This window comes from Peromyscus californicus, unplaced genomic scaffold, assembly GCF_007827085.1.
Source record: "Peromyscus californicus insignis strain IS unplaced genomic scaffold, ASM782708v3 Scaffold_5__1_contigs__length_169319896, whole genome shotgun sequence".
In the NCBI taxonomy this organism is placed as follows: Eukaryota; Metazoa; Chordata; class Mammalia; order Rodentia; family Cricetidae; genus Peromyscus; species Peromyscus californicus.
Genome location: NW_026294573.1, coordinates 114,571,041 through 114,583,248, shown reverse-complemented (window position 1 = coordinate 114,583,248; position 12,208 = coordinate 114,571,041). Strand labels below are relative to the sequence as shown.

The window sequence follows — 12,208 nt, the reverse complement described above, 5'->3', positions numbered from 1 at the left end:
ATAAATCCTAACAGCAATTAATTAGCACTTTTCTTCAAAACACAGGCAAACTAAAAATGTTACAGAGAAAGTAAAATTACCATAAAACCAAAATAGCTTTTACCTAACAATACCTTAACATTAGATTTAAGTACATGATGTTCATCTCAGTAATATTTATCACTAGAAAAAGCAGATAATTGAATAACAATCCATCAATATCCTTCCTTATCAATTTCCACACTTCTCAGTTCCAAAGACCTACTGTTGTGGAATATTAGTTTAAGATGTGTTATACACTCATTTATATTGTGGAATATTTGTGTAATGTAGTGATTCAAAGATGTGTTACATTCTTTTATGTTGCATTTGTTTAACTCTGTAAAGCTGTGTTACTTTGCCTGTCTTAAAACACCTGATTGGTCTAAAAAAAGAGCTGAACGGCCAATAGCTAGGCAGGAGAGGGATAGGCAAGGCTGCCAGGCAGAGAGAATAAATAGGAGAAGAAATCCAGGCTCTAAAAAAGAGCGAGGATAGAGAAAGAGGAGAGGAAGATGCCAGGGGCCAGCCACCCAGCTACGCAGCCAGTCATGGAGTAAGAAGGAAAGAAAGGTATATAGAATTAAAAAAAGTATAAAGCCCAGAGGCAAAAAGTAGTTAAAGAAAAATGAGATGTTAGAAAAGCTGGCTAGAAACAAGCTAAGCTAAGGCCAGGTATTCATAACTATGAATAAGTCTCCATATATTTATTTGGGAGCTAGGTGGCAGGCCCCCAAAGAGTAAAAACATAAAAATAAAAATAAACTAAAGCCTACCTTCTCTTTTCTCAAAATTATGAATCAGATCAGATTCTCACTAGACACATCATTACCTATGAAAGAGCAGATTCAAATATTTCACTCTTGAATCCCAAACCATATCCACCCAGTTATCCCAGAAAAGTTTCATTACAGGCATTTATCAGTCGCATGGCGAACCACCACTCTGATATTCAAGCTTAGGCATTTATATTACATCTACAGGCAGATACAGATGTCCAACAGGTCCCAAACCCAATAAAATTTACTATTCAGAAGACCTCAGAAGTCATTGTCACAACAATAATACTGAAGGTCAAGACCTTGGGTAAAATTATCTAGAAAATGTGTACAGAAGGAAGAAAGTTATTCTTTGTCATCCATTTAACAAATTGTCATTGTTACTAGACTTAGAAAATGAGAATGGTTAACTCACAATAGCTTCTTGCTTGTCAAATACAACGATCTACTTGCAACTCCAAGCATGGCTTACTTACTTTTACTTGCATTAACTTAGTTGGCTACTCTTTCATTGGAAAGCTTCCCTGTAGTAAAACTGGAACCTCTACCCCTTCTTCCCTCCATTTCAGTCTCCATTACTAAAGTCAGAACTTGGCAGTCTCAGGAGTTCATCCTTGAGCACTAAATCTAACTCCAGTGTTCCTGCTGATAAATAACTAAAATTCAACACCTGGCTTAAACTAAAAATTGTGTTGGTCATACAACATGGACAATACTATGCATCTTGGGGTGTTCTGATCTAACTTGAGAGGCTTGAACTTGAATTGCAAAACTATTGATGAGTACTCTACGAAACATACAGCACTAGCATTAAGGCAGGAATGGAAGAATTATGGGAACATAAAGGAAAGGAGCCCCTCACTCAGAAGTTTAGGCTCATCACCAAGTTAGAGAAAATCAAGAATTCCAGTACAATTAACACTTGCTATGAAGACTGACAACATCCCTTTATATAAAGATATTTCATGTTGAACTAGCAGTAGATCTTAAGGTTCAAGCCTCTATGCCCTTCAAGTAAGGCCTTAGTCCTTTGCTAGATATCTTCTGGGAATCTCATATGAGTATTAACTGTTTCCACAGAAGTTATCCTAACTCAAGCAATCCTGGAGTCTGGAGTTTTACAACATCAATCGTAATCTTGTTAGGTATTCTTCAGGAACCACCTTACGATCTCACTTAACTCCTTAGCAAGCCATCAAAGGCAATGCCTTCAAAGGTCAGCAAAATCCTGTACATAAACATTGTGAGGACAATGAAGTATGATTCTTCTTCCAGCTTTGCTTCATACTGGCTCCTCTTAGGATTCTTTCCCTTGGTGTGTCTAAGGGTCCAGCTTTGCACGATGGCAAGTCTCTCAAACTCTTCGGGCTGCTGCGGGCGACCGCCTCGGTAACTTGACAAAGTTAAACAATTTTAACTACTTTATGACTTGTGTGAAATTTTATCTGTCTTACACCACAATGCTAACTTCTATCAATGAGCACTCCTATTTCATGGTGTTACTCAGGTTACGCGCACTAACTACTTTTCTCCGAATCCCTCAAGGCTCAGGGGTTAGCTCAAAGTCACAGACACAATGCCACAAATGCCACAGCGCGGAAACATTTCTGCAAATGGTAAACGCTTCTTCAACAGCTCACGAGTGAAACTGAAAATTAAGAGGCGCCAAAAGAGCACGACACAAACAACCACCCTGCCTGTCTGCAGAAGGCTCAGAACAGAGGAGGGGACGGCACGACACAGCTCGAAAAATAAGCAATAAGCTACAGCGTTTATCTTTCCCGCTGGCTCTTGCGGGACCAACCGAACGGCCTTCCGTCTTCTTCCGCGCCCGTTCCGTTCGCGCATTTTCATGACGTCACCGCGCCAGGTATCGCGGTACCACCCTGCCGCGGCGGCCCCTTCACAAAAGTCTCGCGAAACTTGTTCCCCAGGCCCACAGCTCCGCTCTCGCCCTCTTCCACGCCACCCCTACCCTGGCTTCTCTCTCTCTCTTTCTCTCCAAGTCACAACATTCCCGCGTCCGGTTCCTCAAGCCTCGCCTCCTTCCTCCCAGTTCCGACTTCAAACCGGAACTGGAAGCGTGGTGGGCGGGGCCGGCCGACGGAAAGCGCTGAGGCGCCGAAGCCGGGACTCGGCCGTGGCCCCGGTCGGTCCCGCGCCACGGAGCGCCCGGCGGCGGGGCGGCGCGGCTCGGGGCTGAAGGGCGGCGCGCGGGCGGGTGGGCGGGCGCGGCCCCCCGGGCGCCGCGGGGGATCATGTCGACAGCCTCCGCCGCCTCGTCCTCCTCCTCGTCTTCTGCCAGTGAGATGATCGAAGCGCCCTCGCAGGTCCTCAACTTCGAAGAGATCGACTACAAGGAGATCGAAGTGGAAGAGGTGAGCGAGGCCCGGCCCTGCAGCCCCGCGCCGCCTCGGATCGGGGGCGGGAGGCGGCTTCCGGACGGGCTTCGTGGTTGACTTTGAGTCTGTGACTCTCTACCTGATTACAGATGTGGTCCGCCGTTCGATTATCCGTAAATAGATCGAGCCAAGTTTGACGGCTGCGGAGTCTCGGTTCGCTGGTCGTGGTGTTAAAGGCCAAGGGTGTGTGTGTCTGTGTCTGTCTATCTGTCTTCTAGCGTGGTGTGATACGAAAGGATGCTCGGGACAGGCTGGTAAAGAGATCCGTCGTCACGGTGCTTTCCCTGGTCCCGGCTTCTTTCTCTGGTACCATAGAGTAGTTCTGTCTTCTATTGAGCTAATGTAGATTAATTCCATTCTTCAGTGACATGAGTCTGTTGTGAAAAGATGTTTGAAATGTGCAAAGAAAATGGCACATTAGGTGATAGTGATAGGTGATGGTGATAGTCAGAATATAACACTACACCAGAAGTCACTGTTAGAAAAACCGAATAAATTAAACCTTCAGTTGGAATTTCAGAACAAACGTTTCAGAGCGTCTTCAATACATCACCTTTTTTCAGATCCATAGTGGGGTCAGTTAGTTCTAAGAGTCTTCATTTTTACAAAAGAAAAACTGTGTGTGTGTGTGTGTGTGTGTGTGTGTGTGTGTGTGTGTGTGTATACTTAAAATGCAGCTTAGAACTCGTTAAAATTTTGGTTAGAAATGCTTTCATGCAGTTAATATGAGTTTATCCTATTTTTAAGCACTTTGTGTTTTCTGTACCTCAGTGTGGGGTTTATTGAAGTCTAGACTCTCAGTTGTCTTTAAATTTTTTTAATTATTGTAGTGAAGAGTTAAGAGTTGCAAGCTAATTAACACTCAACACATACATTTTTACCTTCGATGATTATTAAGTCGTATCTTTTTATCACAAAAAGTAACTTTAGAGATCACTGTGATCATTGAGAACATGACTGTCTTACAAGTGTGATAAGAGTGAGGTTTAAGACAAGAGGGTTCAGAGGGTGGGATAGATCACTGTGTGACTTGGTTTCCCTCTGCTCTCTGCGTGTTGGTTTCCTTAGCTGTAAGATGGGAGTAATTGCTACTTTATCAGTGTGACAAATCCAGTTGAGCAGTGAATGCATAAAAGCCAACGTAGTGTCTGCCATATAGTTAGGAAATGAAGTTCAGGAGAGGAAGGGTGACCTGCTTTAAGGTCACATGCTAAAAGAAGACCTGGTTTTTTTTAAGAGGAAAACATTTATATGTGAGGGTTTTTTCCCCCCTCTTTGAAGCTAAGATAAATTCCTCTTTTCAGAAGCGGGTAGTTGATCCAGCTTTCATGGATAACATTCTTTTTTAAGACTAAAATTTCAGTGAGTCATTATACAAGAATTGCAGTTTTTAAATAAGCGTTTACATGTCCTCTGGCGAATTGCTGTGCTTGGAGACTACAAATTGTTATATAATAATAACTTGTACTTCATGGTCTACCACTTGTTTCCATAAACTTCCTCCGATTCTTTTTTATACACTACTCTTTAAAGCTTTCACACTCTTGCTTCATGGAGGCCTGCAAGTTGCTAAGGGAGACAGTAATCAACTGAATGCTCTCAACCCAAAGCTGGTCCACTTTTGAAATTTGTTTCATTTGAGTGCCTAGTTTATTTTCATATTCTTGCTTTAATTCAGGCCCTTCTGATGTCAAAACCATTCCATTCTTTCCATTGTAGCCTTCTTTGAGCATACTAAACAGTGTTGTATAGTCAGTGGTGCACCACTAGCACTCAGTAGCTATTTTTCAACTCACATTCCACCTCTAGTTTAAATCATAAATAGAAAAACAGAAAGATGACCCAACACAAAAACAATCTTACATTGCTTTCAGTGTTTTATATGGACAAGTATATCACCTTTTAAATTAAGAAAATAGTGGCTCGGGGTGTAACTCAGGAATAGAATTCTTGCCCACCATGCTTGGCTTCAATTCCAGCACACAAAAAGTGAGTTAAGAGAACCATATTATTTATTTCTCAATAACAATATAATGGAATCAGCATTATACAAAGATAATTAGAAGCTGTGGTTAAAGAAAGCAATCTAGCTACAGAACAGATGTGGAATCATTTAATAGACACACATTTCTAAGACAGCAGATGCTTTCCATCACTGCATTCTTAGTATTGCGGCTCTTCACTATCAAAATTTAACTCTGCTGTCAAATTTATCAGTTCTCTGCTTCAGAAATCTACATGGGTACTTAACTCTTTTAAAAGTCATTCAGTTTTTAACCTTCTTGTACTTGAGTGGAAAAAATTAGAACTATAGATGCCATTGAGGGTGGGATGGTTAAAAAAAAACCAATGTGGTTTGGTGAAAAATGTATTAAGCTGAGTATGTGGAAAATTAGGCGCTGTATGGATTATGTCAGAATATATTTAGGCAGGTCATTCATTTTGGAGACCTGTGATTTCTCTCTTGAATTGACAGGACGAGATCATTAGATGTCTATTCTAATTGTAAAATAAAAAACTGTATCTTCCTGTTCTCCACAGTAAATTTAGACATTCTCAGACAGTAGTCATAATCTCCCAGGAAAGGGGGTTGGGTAGACAGAGCCCATTTTATAGATACTGACTCGTGATCATAGAGTTTGGTTTGCCAAAAGTAACATCAGTGGTAGAGCTGGGTGTTTGAACTTTCTCACTCATGAGTCCCTTGTTCTTTCCTCTAGATTTACAATGTCACTGCAGTACTCCATAAAGGAACCTTATTCTAGAAGTGAAGATACAAAATACTGATTTCCTTCATAGGAGTTGGTCCTCCTCATCTAACATTTTCTTCTCTGTACAGTACGCTAAGGCTCAGTGGAAGAGTCCTAGGATTAATTACATTTTCAGAATCACAGTTGTAGATGTGGTGTAGCTCAAGCATATAAGCCATAACTTGACAGTTGAGTGACTCTCAGCAGCTCCAGTAAGTGCTGACAGGATTGAAGCTAGATGCCAAATCAATTCACTTTCGTTGGTTCAAAATATCACTAGTGAATATTGTCTTTGCACTTGTTCCTCTGCCTTATGTGCTTTTCCTCCAAAGCATCACATGACTGGTTCCTTCTCGCCATTCAAGTCCTACCACAAATGTTCCTTCCCTAGAGAATCTTTCCCTAATCAACTTGACTTTGTTATTTCTGTTGTCCTTTGTGGCACTTACCTGTAATTGAATTGTGCGTCCCTCTGAGACAGGTGTGAAGTTTTATTTACATTTCTAACCCTAGTGCACAGCACCTAAAGGTGTTATCCATTTGTTAACTATTTGTTGAGCCAGTAAACAAAATTATCACAACAAAATTATGAGAATTACATGCACATCTGGTTTTCTTGTATGTGGTAAATCAAGGGTTAATTTACATAATTTGCCTAAGCCAGCATTTACACAAGAAATGAGATCTGACTCTTTCCAGTCTTGATTCCCTTCTACCCCATTATACTTAGCAAATACTTAGATTTAGCAGGGGTGAAAGATCCTATGAAGAGCCAGGTGCTATGAGTGAGTCAGTCATTAAGGTGGACTTTAACTTAAGTACATAGACTGTATTTATAGGGGTGACTCTGTAAAAGAGTCCCAGAATGTTGACCACAACCAAGGATATTGGACATGTACAATCACTCTTTTTATGTGTGTGCTTATGTTTTATTGAAGAGGCACAGAAAAGGTTTTGTTTTTAAAGCTAAAATATTCTAGGATGAGACTATGTAGAAAGAACATTAGCAGTGACTATAAACTATTAGGCAACTGATTCTAGAGGAGAGCCTAAAATTATAGGGCCTGAAAAAACTGAGTCTGTGGGTTTGTTAGTGGCTTGTTACAGATATCCAAAAATAATCAGTAAGTTCTATGTGAAACTGGTGGCCACCGATCTCAATAGAAATCGGGAATGGTTACAATAAAGAAATGGCTACAGAGATTGTTTATGTGTCATACACATGTTGCTGAACAGATAATCTGAGCATATCATTTAAAGGAAAGACTCATTAAGTGGGTCAGGTATGGTATTAGTTGCTTTTACATTGCTGTGATAAAATATCATGACCAAAACCAACTTACAGAGGAATTGATTTTGGCTTACAGTTGTAGAGAGTTAGATGTTGATGGTGAAGACATTTTGACAGGCTTTAAAAGACTAGAAGAGCAAAAAAACGAAAGCTTCGTTTTTATGTTATCAAGTCTGCCTTGTCAGCAGTTCTACACTGTGACAGTTTATTAATAGATATTGAGGCTCTGAATAGTTGGAGACGCCACGTCCGAACTAATGAATTTAGGATCTATGCTTGTTCTGTCATGTTCCAGATTTCTTGCCAGAATAATAGTAGCATAGCTAGAGTTCCATTCATACAGTGCATAGAACAGAGCTAGACCAAACTGACAGCCATAGTCACTGAACTAAATAAAATGGAGACAATTAACATGAATCATCAAATATTAAATTACGAGCTCAAGAGTATACAGCCTTTTCTATTACTTTAGGTTAGGTGTTTAGGTGTTGGTTTTTAATCTTATTTACATGAAGGAAAGGAGTAATTAATGTTTCATACTTAAAGGAATTAGGCTGCCTGTGTGCATGTTCGCCTCTATGTCGGTGCACCTGTATACACATGTACGTGGAATCCTGAAGACCTACAACCAGAGTTCTTCCTCAAGTACCATCAATCCTCTTAGGACAAAATCTCTTGCTGGCCTGAAACTCACCAGTGAACCCCAGGGGTCTGCCCATCTTTGCCTCCCCAGTGCTGCAGTTATAAATGTGTGCCACTACACCAAATGTTTTAAATTTAGCTTTTAGAAATAGGTCCTCATGCTTATGGAGCAAAGACTTTACCAACTGAGCTCTCTCCTCAGCCAAAGAAATTAATATTTTAATTGTTTTTTGTATCTTTAAGTAGTAAGTGCATGATTACCCTATATACCATCTCATTTATTTATTAAGGATTAAATTTGAATCTGTTTTATGAAGCTAAATTGTTTGAAAATCAAAAGAGCTAAACCACAGGAAAAAATGCATGCAACAAGAGAATCTAAAACATTTTAATTTAGAAAGAAATGCTTTTAAAATCAGTGTCTTTATATTTCTCTATTCTTGTTTTACAAAGAAGTGATTATAAGACCTATCTGAAATCTACTTGCAGGTTCACCATTTTAATAAACATGTATGATGGCATAGATATTTTCAACCTTTACATGTTCTCTTTTCTACATTGTTAAAGAAAATTGTTCTATGTGGAAAATAATGTGTATATGATAGTATAGAAATTAAAATTGATATAGAAATTGTGTTATGTTGTTCAGTTATGAAAACAGTCTGCAAAGCTTGTTTTGTGAACTTGAACTAGAAATGAGGTAGCAAATAAAGTATAACTTTATTATTTTGTAATTGTCTCCTTCAGTTTATCACTGTATCTCAAGGGTTACCTTTTTGGGTTGCTAGCTGCTATTTGCAACATTGACTTGTCTTTCTAACAGTGGACATAATTTTTTTTTATGTTTTTGGTTTGGTTTTTCCTAGTCCAGACAGGCTAGTTTCTCTCATGAAGATCTGGCATTTTATATTCTCAATTAGTATAAAAATAAAATTTGCTACCAAGCTATTGGCATTTTAAAAATAATTTACTTTTTAATTCTTCCAGTAGTGAAAATTTCCTCCACCAGCCAAGTGTTGTTTTACATTATCAGTCTGAGAGACAGAGAGAGAGTGGACTTTCTTTTATTATTTTTATATTTTAGGTGTGCAAGTGTTTTGCCTGCATGTATATCTGTGTATCACATAGGTGTCTGGTGCCCACAGAGGTGAGAAGGGAGCATCAGTTCTCCTAAGGGGTATAGACAGTTGTGAGCCTCCATGTGGGTTCTGGAAATGAAGCCTAGATCCTTTGAAAAAGCAGTCAGTACTGTTAACCGCTGAGCCATCTCTCTCCATCCCTGGAAGTACACTTTCTTATCTAATGAGTCCTATAATGGCAGTAGGCTACGTGTTGTTTTGATCATTCCTAGTAAAACAAAACGTATTCTGTTTTGTATATATTGTAGAACATGTGAAGATACAGTGTGTTAATTCAATGTAGTTCTTTACTGGAATCTGATTAAGGCTTAAGTTGTAATAAACTTTGACCAAATAAAACTTCTCAAGAATGTAAGGATTGGATTAATTAGAATAAATAACACACTCTATAAATCATTTTAAGATTAATGAGTGCACACATGCACATCACAGAACACATGTAGAGACTAGAAAACAACTTTCAGGAGTCCATTCTTGCCTTTCATTTTGTTTGAGACTCTTTTTTCTTTCTCTGCTGCTATGCTGCATAGTTCTAGGCAGTTCTCTTCTGCTTCCCATCTCCCTGTAGGTGTGCTGGGATTACATTATATCTGTTCCACTGCATCTGGCTTTTTGTGTGGATTCCAAGATTGAACTTGAGTTGTCCAGAGAGATGGCTCATTGGGTAGAAGCACTAGCCATGAAAGCCTCAAGTTGGTATTTGACATGCTAGACCTTTGTAGTGCCTACAGTACTATCTTAGTTACTTTTCTAAACTTAGAAGAATGTATTGGGGAGGGGGAATTGCATACCGTTTCAAAGTGTGAGTCCATGACCATCATGGCTGGGAACATGGCAGCAGGCAGGCATGGTGCCAGAGAAGTAGATGAGGGATTACATTTTATGCACAAGTTGGAGGCAGAGAGGAAGAGAGACTTCTGAAACTTCAAAACACCCCACCCCCAGTGACACACCTTCTCCAACAAGGCCACACCACCTTCTCTAAAGAGTTCCACCAACTAGGGACCACTTATTCAAATATATGAGCCTATGGGGGGCCATTCTCATGCAAACCATCACATTCCAGCCCCTGGTCCCCATAGACTTGTAGTCATATCATAATGCAAAATGCATTTAATCCAACTTCCAAAGTCCCCCAAAAAGCCCCTTCTGATACTCAAGGCAATCTCTTAACTATAACCCCTGTTCAAAAGTAAAATACATCCATCCAACATACAGTAGCACAGAAAATTACCATTTCCAAAGGGAGGAAAGGGGGCATGGTGAGGAAATTGTGGAACAAAGCAAGACTGAAACCCAGCAGGGAAAGCTCCAAAACCTGTAGCACCATGTTTGATGTCAAAGGGCTTAGGTGACTCTTCCAGTCCCATTCTTTCTTGGGCTGTCTCCGCTCCCTGTTTACATTTCTCTCATCAGCAGCCATCACACAGCTCTGGCATCTCCAGCATCTTAGGGTCTCCATCACAATATAGGCTATACTTTCACAGCTTCATGCAGGGACCCCCCTGCCACCCACCTGATGACCTGATGTTAGTGACTTTCCAGAGGATGATTCTACAATCTCTACTATTGTATTATTCCTGACCCTAAACCCAGACTCCCGGCAGAAGCTGTCAAATTCTGCTCCAGGTTTGGGATGGAACTTTGCCCCCTCCAGGAATTACATTTGCATACACTTGGATCTCTTGATGTTTTGCTGTGTTTAATATTGTTTTCTTAGCTTTAGAAGATTTCTTAGGCATTTCCTTTTTACTAGTTAGAGAATTAGCTGAGTGGGGTCTTATCCTGAGGGCACCAATCTCTTTATTCCATTCCTAATCAGACCTCTACTTAATCTCTTTCAATACAAACCAAGCCTCCAACATTATATTTCCTGGTCCCTGCCCTCCCCCAACTGTGTTTTTGTATTTCTTTTTGCCCTGCATGCTCTTTTTCATTGTGGATCTGATTAAGATTGGTCTCTAGTAACTACACAACTGAGTCAATACTAGACAGTCTTGAAATCTCCTCTTTTAGTGACATTAGTCCAAAATTCTTCAATTTAACCTTAGGCAGATTCTTAGGATAAAAGCTACCCAGCCACATGCTTTGCCAGGATGTCACAAGAGTGGCAGTTTATAAAAGAATGAGTTTATTGGGTGATTGCTTAGTTTTAGAGGGTGAGTCCATTGTGGCAGGAAACTTGACAACAGGCAAGCGTGGTACCGGAGCAGTAGCTGAACACATATCTTACCCACAAGTTTGAGGCAGAGAGAGTGAGAGACTGGGCCTGACTTGGGCTTTGGAAACCTCAAAGCCTACCCCATGACACACCTCCTCCAACAAGGCCACACCTCCTAATCCTTCCCTGAAACAGTGCTACCAAGTGGGGACCAAGCATTCAAGTATATGAGCCTATAGGGCTAGGCTATTCTTCAAACCACCACAAGTACCAACAGCTTGTAAAGGCAACTTACATTATATCCTGAGCTTGGGCAAACACCTGGATGGGAACATGATTTTGGTGTATAAAGTCATGAGATAGAGCACAAACGAGGAGAGGGGGTTCAGACAACAAAGACAAAACCTAAAAAGTACTAGGATCTGAGAGTTGGACAGAGGAAAAAGAATTGGTGAAGGAGACTAAGATAGAATTATCCTTCATTGGTCTTCTAATGATTAACATTTTGGTTTCTAATTTTTGGTTACTATAGACAAAGGAATATCTTTTCACACTTGTCAGATTGTTTGTTTTAGAAGTCAAATTGCTGTGTCAAAATGATCACACTTGTTTACATGTACCTTGATACGTATTACTGTCACCTGGACCAAATCATCTGAAGTGGCTTATTTATGCCTGCCAGAGTAGTACTCCTGTCTGCTGACTCAGTTGGACTCTTAGCAATGCCCAGTCATTCTCCATGTGGCCTTTCTGTATCAAGTGGGCATTTATCTCATGATGTTGGGTTCTAAAAGGAAGGAAATGGAAGCTGCTAAAGTTTCTTGAGCCCTGGTTCTGAAGGTTCCAGAGCATCCACTATACTACTGATAAAAGCCATTCTTGATAGACTTGACTCAAGGGAAGAAGCCGTGAACTCCTCAGTAGAGCAATGGTAAAGACAGACAAGGACAGAAAAGACCAAGGGCAGCCATCTTGGGAGACTTGCTTTATGTGCAAGCTTCTGCTAGTCCCAGACACTCTTGTTTA

The 12,208-nt window shown here is 40.3% G+C and overlaps 1 protein-coding gene across 2 annotated transcripts in view; it reads left to right on the top strand.

Moving 5' to 3' along the window:
- Positions 1 to 2,999: 2,999 nt before the first annotated feature.
- The window catches only part of Map3k7 (mitogen-activated protein kinase kinase kinase 7), a 64,457-nt gene continuing 55,248 nt past the window's right edge, over positions 3,000 to 12,208 (top strand). Inside the window, exon 1 of one of the 2 annotated variants that reach the window (XM_052718692.1) lies at positions 3,000 to 3,175. In XM_052718692.1, the coding sequence (XP_052574652.1) occupies positions 3,056 to 3,175 (120 nt within the window). In that variant the 5' untranslated portion in view covers positions 3,000 to 3,055. The remainder of the gene's footprint in view (positions 3,176 to 12,208) is intronic. The other variant, XM_052718693.1, reaches the window with a different exon arrangement.